Source organism: Somniosus microcephalus, unplaced genomic scaffold (genome assembly GCF_052327205.1).
Source record: "Somniosus microcephalus isolate GS21.2 unplaced genomic scaffold, FLI_Smic_1.0 unresolved_chr9, whole genome shotgun sequence".
In the NCBI taxonomy this organism is placed as follows: Eukaryota; Metazoa; Chordata; class Chondrichthyes; order Squaliformes; family Somniosidae; genus Somniosus; species Somniosus microcephalus.
The window spans coordinates 38,647,167-38,671,096 of NW_028225187.1; the positions used below are offsets into that span (position 1 = coordinate 38,647,167).

Consider the following 23,930-nt stretch of genomic DNA (forward strand, 5'->3'; position numbering starts at 1 on the left):
AGAAAACGCATCAATGAATTGGCGGAGATGAGGCATATCATAAGCACCAGTCCACCCTGATAGTCCAAGTACACTCCAATCTTCCTGCGCTTCACATTTAGCTTGAGGCTGAAGAATGTGCCCCTAGTTCATTTGTATTCCTCATCCACAACAATCAGTAATCAGTCTGAAAGAAAGACTTGCATTTATATAGCGCCATTCAGGACCACCCGACGTCTCAATGCACTTTAAAGCCAATGAAGTACTTTTGGAGTGTAGTCACTGTTGTAATGTTTGAAACGCGGCAGCCAATTTTTGCAGAGCAAGCTCCCACAAACAGCAATGTGATAATGACCAGATAATGTTTTTTTGTGATGTGAATTGAAGGATAAATATTGGTCAGGACACTGGGAAAAACTGCCCAGCTCTTCTTTGAAGTGAGGCTTGAACCCACAACCTTCTGACCCAGAGGCGAATGCGCTTCCAACTGAGCCACACCCAACACTGTGGTGTCTGCACTGACTGCGCTGTTCCTACCTCATACACCATCCGTTCAAAGGACTTTAAAGCCAATCCCGCATTCCTCTGTGCAGTTTTTTCCAACTTCACCAACAGATTTTACTTTCTTGCCATGGATCCCTCAGAACTCAGAATAAAAAGACATCAATGCCCCATCTTCGGGGTGTCAGAGTGTTCCTTCCTTTACTTTCCAAGTCTGACTTTGATCAGGTTCTTTGATAGTAAGAAATAACTATTCATTGTGATAAGATCCGAAGCCAAAGAGGTTGGAGCTGGGCTGATGCTGTGTCATTTGATTCCACACCATTAACTGTACACTTCCTGTGAATATCACCCGTGACTCATTGCCTTCCGCTAATTATCCTTTCTTATCAATTTTATTAATCTTCCCCTTCAAATAAGCATTTCCGTTCAACGTTTCAGCCTATCTTGTTCCATTTGTACCAGAGATATTGCCAATTCTTGTTCAGTAGACTTTCATTCTCTTGATTCTCTTGAAGATTTGCTTCCATTATTGCTATTATCTGCCCATCACATTTCTTGGATTGTAGCAAAACACTGTAGATGCTGGAAATCCGAAATAACAACAGAAAATGCTGGAAAAACTCAGCAGGCCAGGCAACATCCGTGGAGAGAAAATAGAGTTAAAGTTTCGGGTCAAAACCCTTTCTCAAGAGTAAAGAAGCACAGGAAATGAAATAGGTTAAGCGGCCAGGCTGGGAGAGAACAAAAGAAAAGTGAAGAGACATTAAGAGGTATTCAAAATGAGACGAGATGGTGATAGGACTAGTGGAGACAAAAGACGGCTCTAGATTAGGTGTGAAGTGCGCTGGCAGAATGGGAGACAGCTGCCATGCGGGAGAGAGAAAAAAAAAGAAAGGGGGGGGAAGGGCCAAAACAAAGGTGCGGATAAAAAATATAGGTAAAAATGTAATAGGGGCCGAGGTTATGATCTGAAATTGTTGAACTCGATATTGAGTCCGGAAGGCTGTAAAGTGCCGAATCAGAAGATGAGGTGCTGTTCCTCGAGTTTATGGTGAGCTTCCGTGGAACAATGCAAGAGGCCGAGGACGGTGAGGTCCGAGTGGGACTGGGGCAGTGAATTAAAATGACAGGCGACTGGAAGCTCGGGGTCACCCTTACGGACTGAGCGGAGGTGTTCCGCAAAGCCGTCACCCAATCTGCGTTTGGTCTCCCCAATATAGAGATCACATCGTGAGCAGCGAGTACAGTATACTAGATTGCAAAAAGTACAAGTAAATCGCTGTTTCACCTGGAAGGGGTGTTTGGGGCCCTAGACACATTTCTAGGACTCTTTCGTTAACATTTGCTCTACTTTCATTGAGAATATGACGTATTTAGACATATCCAGATGTAATTTGGGCTTGCAGTCTGCTGGACTATTCCCTAACCTGTAAAAGTTTGTGTGTCTGTTCCTGTGCTACTTCTGTTTCTTGAGCAATTGATTCCTCCTGTGTGGGAGCATCCGAGGAAGGTTTTATGTGACCCTCGCAGATCTCAATAGCCAATTAATCAGGAGGAATCGCTGGGTCCTCTGGCTCAGCTCATCTCTCCCACCAAGGCGCTTCACACAGATCAATTTCTACCTCACAGAAATTGTCCTGTTCTTCCTGATTCTCCTACATGTTCTGCTAAAATAAGTGTAAAGTGTTCAGTGCGGATTTGTCACTGTAACCTATATATTAGAGAGGGAATAGCATCAAAACAGACATAGCTGTCCTTTAAAGGAAATATAGTAGCAAAATATCTGCTCCGCAGGCAAGCAATCTCTTCTGCAAAGGTTTTTAAAAAACACCCTTGAAACAGAAATTCAATCCAGGGACATAATGGCCATGTTCTGTCTGTTGTGGCGGTCTGGAGACAACGTTTTGTCCAATGTTACTTTTCCTGAAAAAACAAACAAACATATAAGGACATTGGATTGACTTAGTAGAATTGAGGATGATTGATGCAAGTTGTATCACTAACAGTGGAACTCCTGTAATACTGCTGAGTGGGACATCTGTGGTCAGGGACACTGCCAGAACACTCTCTATCAGGTCGCTGCCCACCTGTCCCTCTAGAGAAGTATAATGACAAAATTTACAGGTAACACCACATTGGTTATTGTAATTAAAACATAGGAGGCCCACAACATATCCAGGAAGATATTAATAGACCTGCAGATTGGGCGTGTAATTGGCAAATAACGTTCTATATATGTACATAGAAGTGTAAGTGGCAAGTTTAGGTAGAACGCATCAGGAGGCTACATACTCCATGGAAAATAAGTGCCTAAATGGGGTAGAGGAGCCGTCGAATCTGGGGGTACTTTTGTACAAATCACTAAAAGTAGCGAAGCAGGTAAATAAGCCCATAAAAAGCAAATAGACCATTTTGGTTAATTTCTACAAGGATAGAATTGAAAATCAGGGAAGATCTTGAGTATTGTGTGCAGTTTTGGTCGTCTTATCTGAGGAAGTATGTTCTTGCCATGGAGGGAGTGCAGCGAAGATTCACCAGGCTGATACCTGGGATGGCAGGAATGACGTATGAGGAGACATTGGGTCGATTGGGCTTGTACTCGCTGGAGTTTAGAAGAATGAGAGGGGATCTCATTGAAACTTAGAAAATTCTAACAGGACTAGACAGACTAGATGCAGGAAGGATGCTCCCGATTGTCAGGGAGTCCAGAACCAGGGGTCACAGTCTAAGGATAAGGGGTAAGCCATTTAGGACAGAGATGAGGGGGAATTCCTTCACCCAGAGAGTGGTGAACCTGTGGAATTCTCTACCACAGAAGGCAGTGGAGGCCAATTCATTAAATATATTCAAGAAGGAGTTGGATATATTTCTTAAGGCTAAAGGGATCTAGGGATATGGGGAGAAAGCAGGGACCGGGTACTGAATTTGGATGATCAGCCATGATCTCATTGAATGGCGGAGCAGGCTCGAGCTGCCGAATGACCTACTCCTGCTCCTATCTTCTATGTTTCTATGTTTCTATGTTAATATTGTATTGCACCATGGTTAGAGTACACTTGGAATACTGTGAACAGTTCCAGTCTCCATATTATAAAATGCTTATAGAGGTATGCAGAAGGTGCAAAAAATGTTTACTAGAATCATACCACAATTGAGAGGTTATACCTATCAGGAATTATTGAGCGTGCAGTGTCTCTTTTCTCTGGATAATAAAAGACTGAGGGGTGAGCAGTTTTGCTAATATTGTGTTGACCCTGGGTTAGACCACACTTAGAATACTGTGAACAGTTCTGGTCTCCATATTATAAAAAGGATATAGAGGCACGGAGCAGTTAAAAATGAATTACTAGAATTATATCAGAACAGGAGTGTTTTAACTATCAGGAATGATTGAGCGGGCAGCGGTCTTTTTTTGAGAAGGGAGAACACTAGTGGTTGACCTGATAGAGGGCTTTGACATTATGAAAGGGGTTGATAGGTTAGCTGTTGAGAACATGTTTGCACTTACGGATGAGACCAGAACTAAGGGCATGGATATAAGATAGTCACTGATAAATCCAATAAGCAATTCAGGAGAAACACCTTAATTAGGAGAGTGGTAAGAGGTGGAACTCGGAAGAGCAAGTAATGGTTGAGACCAACATCATCGATGCATTTACAGAGATGCTAGATAAACGCATGAGGGAGTAAGGTATAGAAGGATATGCTGATGGGGTTGATGAAGAAGGGTGGGATGAGGTTCGTGTGTAGCATAAACTCCGACATGGACCTGTTGGGCCGACTGACCTGATTCAGTGCTGTAAATACTATGTAATACTGCTGAACTGGATATGTGGTGCCTTCTGCAAGGCTCTGTATTAGGTATAACGATGTAGGCATGCCCTTTCCAGAGAATTTTACAGAATAACTCAAAACATTCTAGACAAATCTAAAATTTGCAATTATATTTAATGCCTTACCTTTGGGCGGGTTAACATTCACGAAATGCTCAACAATGAATATCACCATCACAATGACCACGAAGGCACTGAGGCAGAGTCGGACTAAGGGCACCATGAGATATTGTTCTGTGGAAGAAGCAACGAGCATTGATAGTTCATTGTGTGCAAGTCTTAAATTAGTAATTAACGCTTCCAAATTCAACTGAAATTGAACATGAACGCTTGCTTTACTATTTACACAAAGACATTGTAAACACCCGCTGGCCGTTCCTCTACTGCAACAAGAACAATACAGTAATGACACATTATATTCAGGGTAATAATTGTAGGAGTTTAACATATTTTCCTTCAAAATGCTTAACGTGTTCCTTTAGAACTCATTTGCCAGAGTTCATGAATGGAGGGAATGCATTTACGACGTCCTTAAACATGACCATTGAAGCAAGTACTGCTATTATTTGTCTGCAGTGAATCTTGTTGAATTTTACAGCTTGGTCAATGTTAATTCGGTTCGATTCGGTTCTCACTTATTCATACTCTTGTTGTAACATTGCATGCGTATGTCACAGTGAGAGTACTGGGGGCACAAAGGAAGGAATTAATGCTGTTAACTTGTTTTGCGCTGCAGTCGATGTCAGTTAATCCATGAATTAGATTCCCCGTGGCATTGTCAGTATTGCCCAGTCCTGTCAGTAGGAATGCGAGCTCTGTGAGGCAAATGGCAGATATTATTAAGTGATATTGGTGAATATATAATGCATCAGATTATCCTGATAAACTGATAAATTTTGAAATGCACTGTTCTATTCCGAAAGTCTGTTGTGCACTCAACGGATTTTTATTACTTAAGTAGAAGACATCATGTTTTATCATTTTGGGTCATGAATAACTATGCGTGAAGACCGGCACTCGTTGAATTGCAAACATTTACAGAGAGGTTGAAGAACATCTATCCACCCTAATCCCACACTCCAGCTCTTGGTCCGTAGCACTGTAGGTTACGGCACTTCAAGTGTATTTCCAAGTAATTTTTAAATGTGCTGAGGGTTCCTGCCTCTACCAGCCATTCAGGCAATGAGTTCCAGACCCACAACTCCCTTTGGGTGAAATAAGTTCTCCTCAACTCTCCTCTTATCCTGCTACCAATTAGTTTAATTCCATGTCCTATGGTTATTGAACACTGACATGGATTTTTAGAAATCACAATTAGTTGAAGCATAGCTTCATGGGTAAGAATAAGTAGTCAAGGCATTTCTGCCTGGCAACAACAGTCAGAAATAAAGAGGCTTTGCATATGGCTCAGAAGTGAAGCATTGGCACCCTTCAGGAATTAAGGGGTTAACAATGCAGCTTGCACACGAGGCAACAGCGGAGACAGTTCAGAGATGCTGACCGCAAGGTCTTGATGCTTTTGCAAGATTAGATAAAACAGGTACAGAAGCGACAACCACAAGAAATGGAACCTAGAGTTAAGTAAAACCACACGGGGCACAGTCAAACAGAAATGCAGACATGTGGTTTTACGAAGGGTTAGGAAATAAAACATCAGGTGGTCAAGTGAGAATAAAAATTATGTGACGCGAAATGGGGAGTCAGCCAATTAACAAATGTGCACGCGGGCTTTAGAGCCTGCCACGGTTTTTGTATGCTTAAATACCGGAGACCAAAGACAATCGGAGAATCTAAGCTGTACTCCCTGATGAGCCTATAGGTACCTCCGCGGATTGTTTGTTTTGTACTGTTGAATAATTTTGTGTTTTCTATGTTTCCAATAAAATGCTTGGATATTTTAGCATTTGCTGACTAGTGTGCGGATTTAATTAATTTTATTTTGCCACAACAAACACTCTGCTAAGGGTATAGGTCCTTCCTATCCACTCTAGCTAGGCTCCTCAAAATGTTATACATCTCAATTAAGTCGCCCCTGAGCCACCTCTGTTCCAAAGAAAACAACACCAGCCTATCCAATCGTGCTGATCTCTTTGACGAAAAGTCCTATTGTCTCCTTCCTAAACTCGCTGTCAGGTTTAGTACCGTTATGATCATGTGAAACGCCTTGTGACGTTATACAGCTTTAAAGGCGCTATATATTGGACAGGTGCTACAGATAGACCTCTTGCTTTGTCTCGTGTAACCTTCGAGTTTTCGCAGCAAGGATGAAGGCAATGGAAGTCGTCCTTGTTTGGGGATGAAAGGGAACATTCCTCGACATCTGAAAATCAAGCTGCTACAGGAAGGACTGAAAACCTTGGCAACAGCAGAAACTAGGAGAGTCCTCACACGGTTCCTGAGATGCCTTGGTCACTGAATGTGAAGTGAGAAGAATCATTTGGGACCGGGCAGACTAAACATTAAAAGGGAACTTTGAGAGTTGCGGCAACTGGGGTGAGTTTGCTGCGATATGGAAACGATAATGTTTGGAATCTCTTGGCAATGGCCTCGGATGTTAGTTAGATGCACCGACTACAATTAGCCACAATTCAGTTGTTGTTTTGTGATGAAGTTCAGTTTGATCATGCATTGTCATGGAGTCCAGATAAAGTATCATCACACACAGACCCGAAAACAGGAGTGTGTGGGTACCAGTAGACGAGGCTCTGAGTCCATGTAGAATACTTAGATCAAAGTGTGCACAATTCGGGCTAGATTTTCAGTATAGACAGTTTTGGGGTGCTAACCTTAGCGCCCGCCCGAAGTTAGCGCCCGCCCCAAAGTAGCGCCCCGTTGCCGGAAATTCAGTGGCTTCGCCCTAAGAGGTTGGTGGAGCGCTAAAAGAGGCGTTCCACTACTATCTTTAGGTGCTAAGCCGGCGGTGCAGAGCACAACACCCGAGCTCGGGCGCAGCGCACGGCAGACACTCTGGTGCCAGTGAGCTCTTAAAGGGGAAGGGTGCATGTGTTTTTTTCAAAGGCAGAGTCTGGGGGGGAAAGGAGCAAAGAAGAGGAGGAGGAGGAGGAGGAGGAGGAGGAGGAGGAGGTGGCGGTGGTGGCCGGAAATATAAATACACCGTTCACAACAACATACTGGACCCTTCCAGACAACACATGCAGACTGCCTTTTATAGTGCAGGAGGAGTGCCCTTTAATTTGCGCTCCCCAGGGTGTGTTGCGTTCCATTTTACAAATGCTCTGGACGCCAGCCGCACAATGGGGCGGTCCGACTGAAGTTTGGATTCGGGGCGGCCAAAGGGCGTTGCACGAGGATGTGACGTCATTTTCTGCGCGCGCATCCGGGCGGCCGCTAAACTTTGCGCCGGCGCTAACGGGCAACTTAATTTGGGGCGGGGCGCAAACTGCGTTGCGCCCGGGCGCTACACGCATAGCGCCCGAAAATCACTTCTCTTAAGGCGCTAACTGCTGGCGCAAGCAACTGAAAATCTAGCCCTTCGTCTTTAATTGTAACGACCCGACTGGTGAGCAAATAGTTGAATCACATTTGCACAACCCTGTTCGCAAATCCATTCATCAACTTTTCATTCATCCACCGATATAATGTAACCTTGACTGATTACTTCCTCAACCATTATCCTTGATTGGGAATTCCATATCTTCTACATCTCGTGCTATAAAGAGTTTTTTCTTGCTCTCTTACATTTAATATTGTAATTCCGTCCCCTTCATTATTAATCATAACTATTGGGAATAGTTCGGTTTTATCGGTCTTCTACCATGCTTTTATAATTGTAAAATTTTGCATCATATCGCCCCGTAATGTTCATTGTTTCAATAAAGGAAGCCTGAGTATTTCAAGGATTTTTTTATTCGTATTTGTATTTCATCATACCTGGCAGTATCTGAGTGAATCTGAATTGTACCATAGAAACATAGAAACATAGAAGGTAGGAGCAGGAGTAGGCCTTTCGGCCCCTCGAGCCTGTTCCGCCATTCAATGAGATCATGGCTGATCATCCAAATTCAGTACCCTGTCCCTACATTCTCTCCATATCCCTTGATCCCTTTAGCCTTAAGAAATATATCCAACTCCTTCTTGAATACATTTAATGAATTGGCCTCTACTGCCTTCTGTGGCAGAGAATTCCACAGGTTCACCACTCTCTGGGAGAAGAAATTCCTCCTCATCTCTGTCCTAAATGGCTTACCCCTTATCCTTAGACTGTGACACCTGGTTCTGGACACCCCGGCCATCGGGAACATCCTTCCTGCATCTAGTCATGTTAGAATTTTATAATTTCAATGAGATCCCCTCTCATTCTTCTAAACTCCAGCGAGTATAAGACCAATCGACCCAATCTCTCCTCATACGTCATTCCTGCCATCCCAGGTATCAGCCTGGTGAATCTACGCTGCACTCCATCCATGGCAAGAACATCCTTCCTCAGAAAAGGCAATCAAAACTGCACAAAGTACTCAAGATGTGGTCTCACCAAGGTCCTGTACAACTGCAGCAAGATATCTGAAGTATGAATGTAACTCAATTTCTGATCAATCCATTGAAAAGATTCGTGGACACTGATTGGCTGTTAAAGTTTAGGATCAGCATTCGAAGTCAATCAGGCCTTGCAGTAAATGGAGGAGCGCCTAAGTATACCTCTTCATTTTGCACATATTATTGATCTTGGGCACAGCTCGCTTGCTGGAGTCAAATGGAAGATCTTCAGTTCACCCTATTAGGCCGCATTGAAGGTACACAGCCGGACACTCCCTGGTATGTGGGCTGTCTTCAGATAGTGATGGACCAACACAAAGTGGGTGGGAGATGAAATCGGGAGTTACCTGGAAACTCTACGCATGTAAATAAAGAGAGTTAACTAACCCATCCAGCGTTTATTTCGTGACAGGTTTAGCCAGGTTCACCAGGCTGATACCTGGGATGGCAGGAATGACGTATGAGGAGAGATTGTGTCGATTGGGCTTATACTCACTGGAGTTTAGAAGATTGAGAGGGGATCTCATCGAAATCTATAAAATTCTGTCAGGCCTGGACAGACTAGATGCAGGAAGGATGTTTATGATGGCCGGGGAGTTCAGAACTAGGGATCATAGTCTAAGGATAAGGGGTAAGCGATTTAGGACTGAAATGAGGAGGAATTTCTTCACCCAGAGAGTGGTGAACCTGTGGAATTCTCTACCACAGAGGGCGGTGGAGGGCAGTTCATTAAATATATTCAAGAAAGAGTTGGATATATTTCTTAAGGCTAAAGGGATCAAGGGATATGGGGAGAAGGCAGGGACAGCGTACTGAATTTGAATGATCAGCCATGATCTCATTGAATGGTGGAGCAGGCTTGAAGGGCCGAATGTCCTACTCCTGCTCCTATCTTCTATATTTCTATGTTTCTATGCAGGCTATACAGCACGCATGGAAAGATTAAGACAATAGATCAAAAACAGATCCCCAGTTAACTGTAGCATGGAAATAAGTACATCTCAGTTCGATTTTAAAGGGTACTGGTCGCCTATATTAATTATATATGAGCGAACGAGACAGAAATTGAGACACAATGGTTTCGAAATGTGTTGATACCTACCTTTCACCGTAATCGGGACATCTTTACTGAATGGCGAAATTATCGAACGTCCTACAACCTCTGTTTGATATCGACAACTGTAATTTCCCACTGAGCCTTCGCTTCGGGTATTTATGTTGAAGGTCACAATCCGCTCATCGCCACTCACAGTACGAGACTGTACAGGACTTCCTTTCTGATCTTTGAACAAGAGAAATGTTCCCCCTCTGGATCGAATGTCATCTTTGCAGGAAATGGCAAGATTTTCCCCGTTTGAAACTGCACCGGAATCTGGGTCCATGTAGATAGTTGGCTCCGAGAGTTCATCTGTATCAAAAATACTGTATGAAATTGTGAGACAAAAGTCTACTCAATGACATATGAGGACACTTTTATAAAAAACAGAATCTGTCGCCTTGCTTGCAATTCATACATCGCTTTTTGATATTATTACAAGCAAAGGACAGGTGGAAAACAGAATGAGTCAGAATGTGCTGATTATTCCTTTTGTGCAAGATATTTAATTCAGTCTGGTTTTTTCTGCTTTCAATAATGATCATTGGGTAGCCGCTTACTGCACATCCCCCTTCAATCTGAACAACCCGGATTACCTTTGATTCAACTCATTAACTGGGCCTCCCATTCTCAGGCGGATATTTCATTTATCTGATTCTGTTGGTTTGTGGAACTCGGGTAAACTGGCTTCTGAAAGGTTTTCATATTTAGTTCATTCAGTACACAGCAAAGAAATGTGGTTGGCATCATTGGAGAGAGAACGAGAGAGAGAGAGAGAGACATATTTCATTGAGCAACAGCAAGTGTTCAGGATTGAAGTAACGCATTGGAATGGTTATTATTGTCATACTATAAACATCCCATCACATAACATTGCAAACTAAGCAATGAGCTGTTGATGTACGAGAATTGTAAACTTATGTGGGTATGAATCGGCTGAAGGACTGTGCATTGAACAGAAACTACAGAATGATGATGTATGAGAAATGTAAATTTGTGTGGGTATGAATCGGCTGAAGGACTGTGCATTGACCGGAAACTACAGAATGTGGATGTACGAGAAATGTCAACCTGTGTGGGTATGAATCGATTGACGGAAAATACATTGGCCCTGAAATTAGGATCGGGAGCTTGCCGCGTGTGCAAGCCCCCGATGTGCACTTACCCGGCGCGCTGACATTTGAATCGTGGCCCGCGTTGCATTTCCTCTGACTGGCCCGCTTGAGGTCCTGCCGCGCTGTGCGTGCGTGACCCAGCGGCGTACTTAGTGCGATGAACCGGCTGGGATCACGTGAGCACAGGGCAACCAATGGGAGGTTGCAAAAGTTCATTCATGAGTTTGACAGTAAGAGCTGTCAAACTCATGAAAACTCCTGGCCACAAAACACTACTTAAACTTGAAAGAAAATTTAAAAAAACATTGCACTACTTAAATGAACCATAAATAACTGTAAAAAACTATTTTAAACAATAATTTTAAAATTTGAATAAAATTATTCTATAAAAAATCGGGGCTAAAACTAAACTTACCTTACTGTAAATTCTTTAAAAATAATAAACCTGTGGAAAACTTTTTTATAAATTGTATTTATAGGCCACTTACCTGTAAAACTAAGTACTTACGTGTGGTTTTTCAATGCATAAAAACCGGAGGCCTTTACACATGCGCAACTCTCTAAAAATAAAGGAAATCCAAGTCGCACGCGCTGCCTGTGTAGTCGCACGCGTTCAGCCTCTTAACCCCTTGGGTCAGAGGAGAGGAAACGCCGGTTTTCAGCGCATGCGCTGTGCATGCTGAAAACCGGCAATTCCTCCGGGCACACGCGTTGGGAGAGGAATTACTGGGCCATTGACTGGAGGCTACCAAATAAAGCCAGGCCACTTCCAGTTTGATAAAATGAATAGTTTATAAAAAAGGAAGCTTTTGTGTTATATTCTAAGAAAAAGGGAGCAAACTATTTAACTTCATGCCTACACTAGGAACTGCTGACAAAACTCTGCTTGCGTTATCTCTGAAGAAATTAGATTGTTTTTTATGTTAAAGTAGAAAAAAATAAAGTGATATAAAATCATCACACTGAAGTCTTTACTACTTGACTGAAAAACAGAAAACTGTTTCAAAACATCAGATACCTGTAACCTTTTGACACTGCAGGCTCTCATTTATTTTCCCTGATACTCACAGAACAAACACTCTCTTTAATCAGATCATTCATATTAGCATTTCCACACCTATAGGCCTCCACCGGATCTGAAACGATACTGCCTAGTTAAAAACCACACCTTAAATTGTATTTGATGCTTGTATTCATTTTCTAACATGCATAGTCAAATTTAAAATGGGCTGTAAATGACCAACATGCACAATGGTGCTCGGGGTATCCAGTAGAGGGCGTGAATTTGCACATCAGCCTCTAAACATATAGGCCCAGTAATCCCGGGCCCAACGCGTGAGTACGGACGGGGTACTCACGCGTGGGCCCGACGGAAGTGCCGGTTTTCAGCATGCACAGCGCATGCGTGGAAAACCGACGTTTCCTGTCCTCTGAACCAAGGGGTTCAGAGGATGAACGCGTGCACGCAGGAGTCTGCGCGTGCGCGCTGAAATAATTTTTTTTCCACAGGTTTGCGCGTGTGTAAGGGCCTTTCCTTTTTACGAATGTAAAACAGGAGACGTAAGGACTTCATTAGAGTCTATGGGCTAGATTTTCAGTCGCTTGCGCCAGCAGTTAGCGCCTTAAGAGAAGTGATTTCCGGGCGCTATGCGTGTAGCGCCCGGGCGCAGCGCAGTTTGCGCCCCGCCCCAAATTAAGTTGCCCGTTAGCGCCGGCGCAAAGTTAGCGCCCGCCCGGATGCGCGCGCAGAAAATGACGTCACATCCTCGTGCAACGCCCTTTGGCCGCCCCGATTGCAAACTTCAGTCGGACCGCCCCATTGTGCGGCGGGCGGCCGGAGCATTTGGAAAAAGGAACGCAACACAACCAGCGCGGGCCCCGGGGGGCGCTAATTAAAGGGAACATCCTCTCCAGTATAAAGGCCATCCTTTTTTCAGAAAACAGTCTTGTGCAACGCATTTCTGGAGACACAACAAGGAGGATAGCTAACTGGTTTCAAGCAGCAAGAGCCAGGTATTTTTGGACTCAGGCAATAGCGCTGCAAGTGGCCATTTGGAAATTAGACTGTTTGCCAGGATTTGATGGGGGCTGCATGGGGTGCCAACGCGCAGCTGCAGCGCCATGTCCGTAGGGCTCGCAGACGCATTGTGAGAGGGGCAGCCCTGGCTAGAGGCAGAGGGGGCTACAGACGTCGGCCACGTAGGCCTTACCCAGTCAGGCTATACCTCCAGCAGCGCTCCTACCTAAACATGAGTGCCGCGCGATGTGTTAGAAGGCTCCGATTCCGAAAGGAGGTGATTGCAGAGATCTGCCACCTGCTTCGCCGAGATCTGCGGCCAAAGCTCAGGTGCAGGACGTCTCTGTCAGTGGAAGTGAAGGTGACGGTGGCATTGAACTTCTATGCCACCGGCTCCTTCCAAGACGCTGCTGGGGACATAGCAAACATCTCCCAGTATGGCGCACATCGCTGCATCCGCCACGTGACCGAAGCACTGTTCAGAAGGAGAAGCCAATTCATCTCCTTCCACATGGCCCTCGAGAGCCAGCATCAGCGCGCATTGGGATTTGCCAGACTCGGGGAATTCCCCTTGGTGCAGGGCGCCATTGACTGTACGCATGTGGCTTTTCGGGCCCCTCTGGAGCATGGCGAGCAGTATCGCAACAGGAAGGGCTACCATTCTCTGAATGTGCAGCTGGCCTGTGACCACAAGCAGCGCATCATGGCAGTCAATGCCAGCTTCCCAGGCAGCAGCCACGATGCCTTTATCCTGCGGCAGAGTACTGTGCATGACATGTTCCAGGCACAGCCTCCCTCAAGAGGATGGCTCATCGGGGACAAAGATTATCCTTTGTGCACCTGGCTCATGACCCCGCTCCGCGCGCCCAGGACCGCTGCTGAAGAGGCCTACAACGAGAGCCATCAAACCAACCGCAACATCATTGAGCTATCTATTGGGGTCCTCAAGCAGCGGTTCCGCTGCCTTGATCGCTCCGGAGGAGCTCTCCAGTATTCGCCGGACCGGGTCTCCCAATTTGTGGTGGTTTGCTGCATGCTACACAAACTGGCTATCCGCAGGACTCAGGCACTGCCACCTGACGTTGGACCAGCACCTCAGGAAGAGGAGCAGGAGGAGCATGAGGAGGAGGAGGAGGAGGAGGAGCAAGAGTACGTTCCCAGGAGGGAGCGAGCAGGGCCAAGGGCCGCATGACGCCACCTTATTACATGGTACTTCTAAGCCACCTGTCAGGGAATGGCCAGGGGCCATGAGGGAAGATGAATGCAGCCGCTCCGCAAGCCCTCAGCCGGCGAAGCCAACAAACACTAAGAAGAACAACCATGGAGACTGCATGAATAAAGATAATTATTTATTGCACAAAAATGAAAAGCCCTTCCCACATGAATCCCCAAAAACAATAAACGGGCCCCACAAAAAGCCCAACAAACGACTCACTCCCACAAACTGGGGAGGAGCCACTCCACCTTTATTCAAACCGGGCCTCAACGTCGGCCTAACGCAAAAAATAAGCCCTCCAAAAGCACAACCATGGGCAAAATAAGGATGGCCACCGCCATATTAAAGGAAAGCTGCCCACACCCTCTACTGAGTGGCCCGCGAGGGCGAGACCTTGGCCAGCATTTTGCCTCCCCTGCCCGGCCTGCTGCTCCTTCGCAAGCTCTGCCCAGTGGCTGCTGCGAGGCTGGGGGAAGGCGCCTGAGGCTCAGATGCCCTTCTGCCAGATGCCGCTGGGGGGCGGCCTACACGGCGTTTGGGCCTCGAGGGGCCGTCTGCTGAGTGGCGCACCTGAGCCTGGCCACCATCAGCTGCAGCCGCTTGCCCTTGACGCCCCAGAGGGGGAATGGCGGCGATGGATGGCGCAATGTGGGCCAGCTGACGTCTGGGATGCGCTGGCTGGTGCTGTGGCGCGGTGGCACTCGGCCGGGCCCGCACTGCAGGATCCGCAGCAATCAGCCGACGGGCGGCTTGCTGGGATGGTGCAGCGCGGCGCCTGCCCTGGCGATGCCTGCCTGAGACAGCGCGTGTGGCAGCAGTGAGTGGCCCTGTGGTCCTGGTGTGCGCGCGCATCACATCCGCCAGGGCATTGACGGCATCAGTCAGCATGCGGCCACTCGCGGCAGTTGCTGCCCCGAACTCGCGCACACTGGTCGCCAGCGACTCGATGGCCTCAGGCATGCGCCCCACCATGCTCATGAGCTCCATGTGGCGCCGGTCCGAGTCGTCGGCCATCTTATCCAGCTTCCGCACCTCCTCCGAAGTGAAGGTGTCCGGACTGGAGTTGCGACTCTCCAGCTGGGGAGGAGGGGGCCGAACTAGGGGACCCTTGCCGCGTTGGTGACAGCGAGTGTGCCGAGCAGCAGCACTCCCCTCTGATCCTTCCCCCTTTGGGGGGAAGGCCGCGGGCCATGCGCATGGCTGCTGGGTGGCTGGACGCCACTGGTCCCAAAAGCTGCATTGCCCTGCGACAGTTCCTCCAGGCACTCGTCCAGTGAGGAGGTGTCAAGCATTTCCTCCTCTCCTGCGGGATGTGACTGTTCCCCCGAAGGTCCGGCTTGCTCCTCCTCCTCCTCCTGGTCGGAGGTGCTGTCACTGGCAGCTTCAGGGTCCTGGTCGTCACCAGCTGAAAGCAGGAATGCACAAGAGTAGCTTCAGAGTGAGGAGACGGCGTCAGCGAGGGAGTTAGGACTGGTGGGATTCAGCGCATTGGTGGGACAGTGGCAAAGGAGGTAGCTCGGATGGGCCAGTGTGACGCGAGAGGGCCAAAAGGCGAGGTCCTTACCATTGCTGGGCAGTGGAGGGTCGGATACACCGCACGCTGTGGGGACAATCACACGGGCTCCCATGAGCACACACACGCGCTCCTCCAGCCGAGTGAGCTTCTGCAGCTTGGCGCGGCCACCCCTGGCACGGGCCTGGCGATTAAACGCTACTTTAGCCTGCAAGAGAAAGGACGGGCTGTAAGTGCGCAGTGAAGTCCTGATGTAGTGTGCACTGCCTCCCATGGTGGAATAGCTTGGACAGAGTGAAGCCCTGATGTAGTGTGCACTGCCTCCCATGGTGGAATAGCTTGGACAGAGTGAAGCCCTGATGTAGTGTGCACTGCCTCCCATGGTGGAATAGCTTGGCCAGAGTGAAGCCCTGATGTAGTGTGCACTGCCTCCCATGGTGGAATAGCTTGGACAGAGTGAAGCCCTAATGTACTGTGCACTGCCTCCCATGGTGGAATAGCTTGGCCAAAGTGTAGAGTGCCGAATGGCCATTTGATGCTCATGACTGTCCCAATGCTGCTGGCTGAGGGCTGGCCAATAGGACTTTCAGGTCCCTTTGCCCATCATGTCAGGTGTACATGCAAGAATGAGGAGGAGACTGGAAAGGCTACTCACCTTCACAATCCTGGTCAGATCGTTGTATTTTTGACGGCATTGTTTGTGCGTCCTGGGGGCCTCGTCGGTGAACGTCACCCTCTGGGCGATCTGCTTCCAGGCTTTGGTGTAGTCATGGTGGGTTGGACTCCTCCCACTCTCTGGAAACAAGATCTTGGGCCTCACCTCCAGAGCTGTGACCATTATGTCCAGATCACCCTCTGAGAAGCGCAGGGCACGCTGACGGGCCTTCTCTGGCGTTGCCATGACTCCCTGCGGCTGAGCAGCAGTGTTGAGGCCTCTTTGCAAAGCTGCAGTGTGCAGGGCATGGCAGCAGACCAATTTGTCCCTTCCCCCTTTAAGAGCTGGTCGGCACCACGGGGTCTGCTGTCAGTGCAAAAATGACCGCACCCGTGCTGCGCCCCGCCTGGGCGCTATCCCTCTGGACCGCCGGCTTAGCGCCTAAAGGTAGGAGTGGAACGCCTCTTTTAGCGCTCCACCACTCTCTTAGGGCGAAGCCACTGAATTTCCGGCAACGGGGCGCTACTTTGGGGCGGGCGCTAACTTCGGGCGGGCGCTAAGGTTAGCGCCCCAAAACTGTCTATACTGAAAATCTAGCCCTAAGTATTTTAAACAAAAATTAATTTATTGAGAAAAATAATTCAAGTTTTTTTACGGGGCTACAAATAAACATACCTTTTATTAAAAGTATTTAAAAATGATAAATCAGTGAAATGTTTTTTTCTTTTTTGAACTTTTATCCTGGTAAAAGCAGGTCTTACTCCTGTGGTTACACAGCGCATACCCACCCGTAGGAATCGGAATATCTGGTCCAATAAAACTAGCCTGTATATTTGAAGGATTTTTTCGTATCTCTATCTCATCATACCAGGCAGCATCACAGTGAATTTGCATTGCGCCTTCTTTAACTTGTCAATGTCATTTAATTTCTGATCTCCTTACTTGGATGGATCACAGCTAGTCCGAGTTGGCCTTCCCTGCCCATCAGACCATCCAGAAAATGGAGGATTGCCCAAGTTAAGAATCAGGGCGAGAAATTCGACTGCTGATTAAGACGGGCGGCATATTCGATACCGTCGCTTTTGGACCTCTGCCCTGGGGAATTTCTCAGCCGCAGACTGGTTCATGTATTATTAATCTTGGGCACAGCTCTCTTGGTGGATACAGACACAAGAACTGTGGTGCACCCTATCAGGCAGCACGGAATGTATGCAGAGACCATTCCCTGGTATGTGTGCTGCTGATGCACGGTGCTCAAAGCGAATGGAAGTCAAATTCGCGAGCTTTCTGGCGTTTCAACGCTTATAAAGAAAGAGCGTTAAATAACTCTTCCAGCTCTTAATTCATGATCATTATTTCTGGATAACAGGCGGGGGGGGGTCAGCCTCTGCAGACTATGCATAACAAATGGGAACCTTAAGCCAGCAGATAAAAGAACGATCCCCAGTTAACTGTTGCAGCAAAATATGTACATCTCAGTTCGATTTTAAAGGGAATTTGTCACCTATATTAACAAGATATGAGCGAAGGAGACAGACATGAGATAAAAGAACACACAACATCATTTTGAAATGTGTTGGTCCCTACCTTTCACCACAATCGGGACATCTTTACTGAATGGCGAATGCCTGGAACGTCCTGCGACCTCTGTTTGATATCGACAACTGTAATTTCCCACAGAGCCTTCCCTTCGGGTATTTATGTTGAAGGTCACAGTCCGCTCATCGCCACTCACATTGCGAGACTGTACAGGATTTTGTTTCGGATCTTTGTACAAGGAAAAGTTCCCCCTCTGGAACGAATGTCACCTTTGCAGGAAATGCCAACATTTTCCCCATTTGAAACTGCACCGGAATCTGGGTCCATGTAGAAAGTCGGCTCCGGGAGTTCACCTGTATGAAAAATACCGCATGAAATTGTGTGTCAAAAGTCTACTCAATAACATATGAGGACACTTTTGTGAAAATGGAACAAAATCTGTCGCCTTCATTCCAATGCATACTTTGCTTTTTATTATTACTTCAAGAACAGGACAGATGGGACACAGGGTGAACCAGAATGTGCTGATATTTTCTATTATGCAAGGTATTTGATTCAGTCTGTTTTTTTCTGCTTTCAATAATGACCTTTGGGTAGCCGCTTACTGAACATCTCCATTCAATCTGCAAAACCCGACCTTCTTTTGGCTCAACGCTTTAAATGGCCTCCCATTCTGTTGGAACTCGGATTAATCGGCTTCTGAAAGGTTTTCATGTTTAGTTCATTCAGTACACAGCAAATAAATGTTGTTGGCATCATTGGAGAGAGAATGAGAGAGAGAGAGATATCACTTAGCAACAGCCAGTTTTCAAGACTGATGTTTATTGTATTGCCATAATATAAACGTCCCATCACTCGTGCGCCCGAGAGGCAGTGCATACGCATTGAACTTCTGATTTTTTTTACAGATTTTCCCGGGAGGGTAAGTCTCTAGCAGCTGTACATGAAAAAAGCAGTCGCAAGGCCTGCTTTTAACAAGGTAAGTGGAGAATTATGTAAAATGAAAGCATTTTATCAACAGGTTTATTATTTTTAAATACTTTAAAGAAAGGTAAGTTTATTTTTAGACCCGTTAAAAACTGTCATTATTTTTTTCAAAAATATAAATTATTGTTTAATATAGTTATTTATGTAATTTATAGTTATTTTAAAAATGTGATGTTTTTATAAATTTTATTTGAAGTTTTACTTAGATTTTGGGGCCGATCTCTATTCATAATGCTACAATTGGCTCTGCATGGCCCACGTGATCCCAGGGAACGCTTTGAACTAACTGCACTTACATGGACTTACAAAAGGAGTTGGTTAAAGTGCCAAATAAAAGGCTTGCCAACAAAGTTGAAGCCCATGGAATATAAGGGACAGTGGCAGCATGGACACGAAGTTGGCTAAGTGACAGGAAACAGAGAGTAGTGTTGAACAGTTGTCTGCGGGATGGAGGGAGTTCACGAGGTTATTGCTGCAAGGACCACAGCTTTTCTTGATACATGTTAATGACAGGACTTGTGTACAGGGCGCAATTTCAAAATTTGCAGATGACACAAAACTTGGATATATAGTGAACAGTGAGGAGGATAGTGATAGACTTCAAGACAACATAGACAGGCTGGTGGAATGGATGGTCACGTGGCAGATGAAATTTAACGCAGCAAAGTGTGAACTGATACATTTTGGTGTGAATAACAAGGAGAGGCAATTTAAATAAAGGGTACAGTTCTACAGAGGGCTCAGGAACAGAGAGACCCGGGGGTCTATGTGCATTCATCATTGAAGGTGGCAGGTCAGAAACACAGAAACATAGAAGATAAGAGCAGGAGTAGGTCTTCGGCCACTCGAGCCTGCTCCTCCATTCAATGAGATCATGACTGATCATCCAAATTCAGTACCCTGTCCCTGCTTTCTCCCCATATCCTTTGATCCCTTTAGCCTTAAGAAATATATGCAACTCCTTCTTGAATATATTTAATGAATTGGCCTCTACTGCCTTCTGTGGTAGAGAATTCCACAGGTTCCCCACTCTCTGGGTGAAGAAATTCCTCCTCATTTCTGTCCTAAATGGCCTACCCCTTATTCTTAGACTGTGACCCCTGGTTCTGGACTCCCCGACCATCGGGAACATCCTTCCTGCATCTAGTCTGTCCAGTCCTGTCAGAATTTTATAAGTTTCAATGAGATCCCCGCTCATTCTTCTAAACTCCAGCGAGTACAAGACCAATTGTCCCAATCTCTCCTCAAACGTCATTTCTGCCATCCCAGGTATCAGCCTGGTGAATCTTCGCTGAAATCCTTCCATGGCAAGAACATCCTTCCTCAGATAAGGCGACCAAAACTGCACACAATACTCAAGATGTGGTCTCACCAAGGCCCTGTACAACTGCAGCAAGACATCCTTGTTCCTGTACTCAAACCCTTTCACTACAAAGGCCAGCATACCATTTGCCTTCTTAACCACCTGCTGCACCTGCATGCTTACCTTCAGCGACTGGTGCACAAGGACACCCAGGTCTCTTTGAACTTCCCCTTTTCCCAATCTATTGCCATTCAGATAATAATCTGCCTTCCTGTTTTTGCCACCAAAGTGGATAACCTCACATTTATCCACGTGACATTGCATCTGCCATGCATTGGCCCAATCACCAAACCTGTCCAAATCATCCTGGAGTTTCCTGGCATCCTCCTCACAGCACACACGCCCACCCAGCTCTGTGTCGTCTGCAAATTTGGAGATATTGCATCCAATTCCCTTGTCTAGATCATTAATATATATTGTGAATAGCTGAGGTCCAAGGACCGATCCCTGCGCTACCCCATTAGTCACTGCCTGCCGCTTGGAAAAAGACCCATTTATTCCAACTCTTTGCTTTCTGTCTGCCAACCAGTTCTCTATCCAAGTAAATACCTTGCCCCCAATCCCATGTGACTTAACTTTACACGCTAATCTCTTATGCGGGACCTGATCAAAAGCCTTTTGAAAGTCCAAATACACCACACCCACTGGTTCTCCCTTATCTATTTTACCAGTTACATCCTCAAATTTTTCCAGTAGATTAGTCTAGCACGATTTACCTTTTGTAAATCCTTGTTGACTTTGTCCGATCCTGTCACTGTTTTCCAAGTGCTCTGCTGTTACATCTTTTATAATGGACTGTAGCATTTTCCCCACTACCGATGTAAGGCTTACCGATCTGTAATACCCCATGTTCTCTCTATCACCTTTTTTGAATAGTGGGGTAACATTAGCTACCCTCCAATCCATGGGTACTGTTCCAGATTACATGGAATGTTGGAAGATGATCAGCAATGCATCTATTATTTGTAGGGCCACTTCCTTAAATACCCTAGGATGTAAATTATCAGGTTGAGAAAGCGTTTAAAAAGGCATACGGATCCTGCGCTTTATAAAGAAAGGCATAGAGTACAAAAGTAAACAAGTTATGATGAACCTTTATAAAACACTGGTTCAGCCTCAATTCGAGTATTGTGTCCACATCTGGGCCCCGCACTTTAGGAAGGGTGTGAAGACATTAGAGAGGTTGCAGGAAAGATTGTCAAAAATTGTTCAAATGATGAGGGATTTCAATTACGTGGATAGACTGGAGAAGCTGGGGTTGTTCTCCGTAGAGCACGGAACTTTGAGAGGAGATTTGATAGTGGTGTTCAAAATCACGAGGGATCTAGACAGAGTAGATAGAGAGAAACAGTTCCCATTGGTGGAATGCTCCAGAACCAGACTTAAGGTGATTGGCAGATGAACCAGATGTGAAATGAGGAGAAACTTTTTTTATGCCACGACTGGTTAAGGTCTGAAAAGCACTGCCTGAAAGGGTGGTGGAAGCAGACTCAAAGTGGCTTTCAAAATAAAGTGGCTTTCAAAATGGAATTGGATTAGGAGCTGAAGGAAAAAAATGGCAGGGCTACGGAGAAAGGGCAGGGGAGTGGGAATAGATGAAATGCTCTTTCAGAGAGCTGACAGGGGCTCAACGGGCCGAATGACCTCTGTCTGTGCTGTAACCATTCTAAGGTTCTATTGTGAAATAATATAACCTTGTAGAACAGTCATATAAAATGATGTTATTAGTGAATGTACTAAACCTGTTAAAAGAAGAAAAAATCATGTGTGAAACATAAGCAGAGTTATTGTCGCTGGACAACTTTGTTTGTCATGACGGTAACCATTAATGAATCCGCTCACACCATGTAAAGAGGTTGGGTTTGGAATCTAACATCCAAGGCCCAATGTAACTGCAGCCCAAGTGTCCCCCTGTTCCACTGGATCGTTTCATTGCTGAGTAAGCACAAATTGTTCTAATCCCATTGGGAGAATTGGTTCTGTTAACATACCTCGAATAATTATCTGAACAGGGTCGCTCCATTCTGAATATCTCCATTGTCCATTCTCCAAAAGTAAACATGCACATGAGTAACTGTCTTGATAGCCATGATCTGCGGTGAATTCATAAGAGGTATAACATTGTCCTTTAGCAGCGACCTGTTCTAGCAAGTAAACTTGCCTTCGGTAATAACGGTTCAGTGTGAGGGGACACTGACAGTGACAAGTCATAGTTATTGTCTCTCCGTATACAATGACTTCATATGGTGGATTCACAGACAAGATTGGCTTTGGTAAATCATCTGAGGAAAGCACAGTCAAAAGAGTTTAAACGCTGAAAAGCTTCAATCAATTAACATCAATATCATTGTCATAAGCTAAGTTCAACCTGAACTTTACCAGTATACACCCCAGCACTGAAATGGTAATGCTGTCAGGAGATAGCGAGCTCTCCGCTTTCTATATCATTGAAATTAATGTGCAATTATAATAACTGTTTGGGATGTAACAGTAACATGATGTTTCAAACAACATAACAGGAAAGGGAACTGCAGTCATTTTAAAAACTGGTAAATTAGGTGGATTTGCGCCTCCCTTTAGCGCCCCCAGGGGCAGACCAGGTAGTTTTTACTGCACCCCGCTCCCTGGTGGTCTAGCAGGGCCCCGATGCATGCAGCGCTAGGTCCCTCCCTATTAATCAGGGGAGGAGTCCTGCAATGAGGCATCGGTATGCTCCAATGCGCTTGGCGCTGTTGCACATAGCCCCCCAATCATCAGTTATGGCGGCCCAAGAAGGGTGTGGGGCACTTCCAGTCGCTCTCCACATTCGGCTTGGGACACTACTAATGAATTTCCAGCGGAGGGGCGCTAAATTTTACGGGGCGCTAAAATTAGCGCCGGCGACTTTGGCATCCCGAAATGGTCGCCAACCAATTGATCCACCCAAATACTGAATATCAGGCGCTGCGTATAATGGGCTGCCGATCCGATGCTGCCCGTTTTGCGCACCGCCCGAGATGAATGTCTAGCCCATAATAATAGTGATTAACAGTGTTAATAAATACAATATTACAAAACGTGTACAAGCCGTGATCACCTTTCAAATAAGTGCAATTTTTTTTGGAATATCAGAATTTAAGAAACAATTGCGGGAAGTTGCACAATAATTCCTGCAATAGATCAATGCGCCCTGGAGTTAAACGAAATCGCAACTGTCAAATATTAATTTCGGCTAACTGATGGCTATATTAATGAATTGACTATTCATTTTAATGTCACATACTTACATATAAATCTCTGTCCGAACAACGCCTGGAAATGAACTGAAAGAGAAAAAAATGGATCAATGTAAAGTTTTGCCCATCAATAGCCTGTTGACCTGTCGCACTAACCAACAGCTCCCAGAGCTCGCATGTTATCACTTCCGAAATTGCCATCAGATTTTCTTCCCCAGATTTATGTGTACCTTTATAATTCAGTACAGGTAAGGTACAAAATTCAAATTGATTCTAAATTATCAAACAATAACCAGCATAATTATATTACTACACAATTAAACAGATTGTATACACCGAGAAAAACATTTTGAAATGTCACTTTGTGTTTCGTAGTGGATATAAATATTAATACATTTTGGTCT

General features: G+C 45.7%; 1 protein-coding gene across 1 annotated transcript; it reads right to left on the reverse strand.

Annotated features, from left to right (window-relative positions):
- Positions 1 to 1,300: 1,300 nt before the first annotated feature.
- On the reverse strand, positions 1,301 to 23,704 carry LOC147085092 (uncharacterized). Its single transcript, XM_085979430.1, has 5 exons — positions 23,683 to 23,704; positions 22,303 to 22,593; positions 9,913 to 10,218; positions 4,443 to 4,550; positions 1,301 to 2,406 (listed from the first exon to the last, which is right to left on the reverse strand). Exons 1-5 carry the CDS (start codon positions 23,702 to 23,704, stop codon positions 2,330 to 2,332), a joined length of 804 nt encoding a protein of 267 aa, XP_085835556.1. The 3' UTR covers positions 1,301 to 2,329.
- Positions 23,705 to 23,930: the final 226 nt, after the last annotated feature.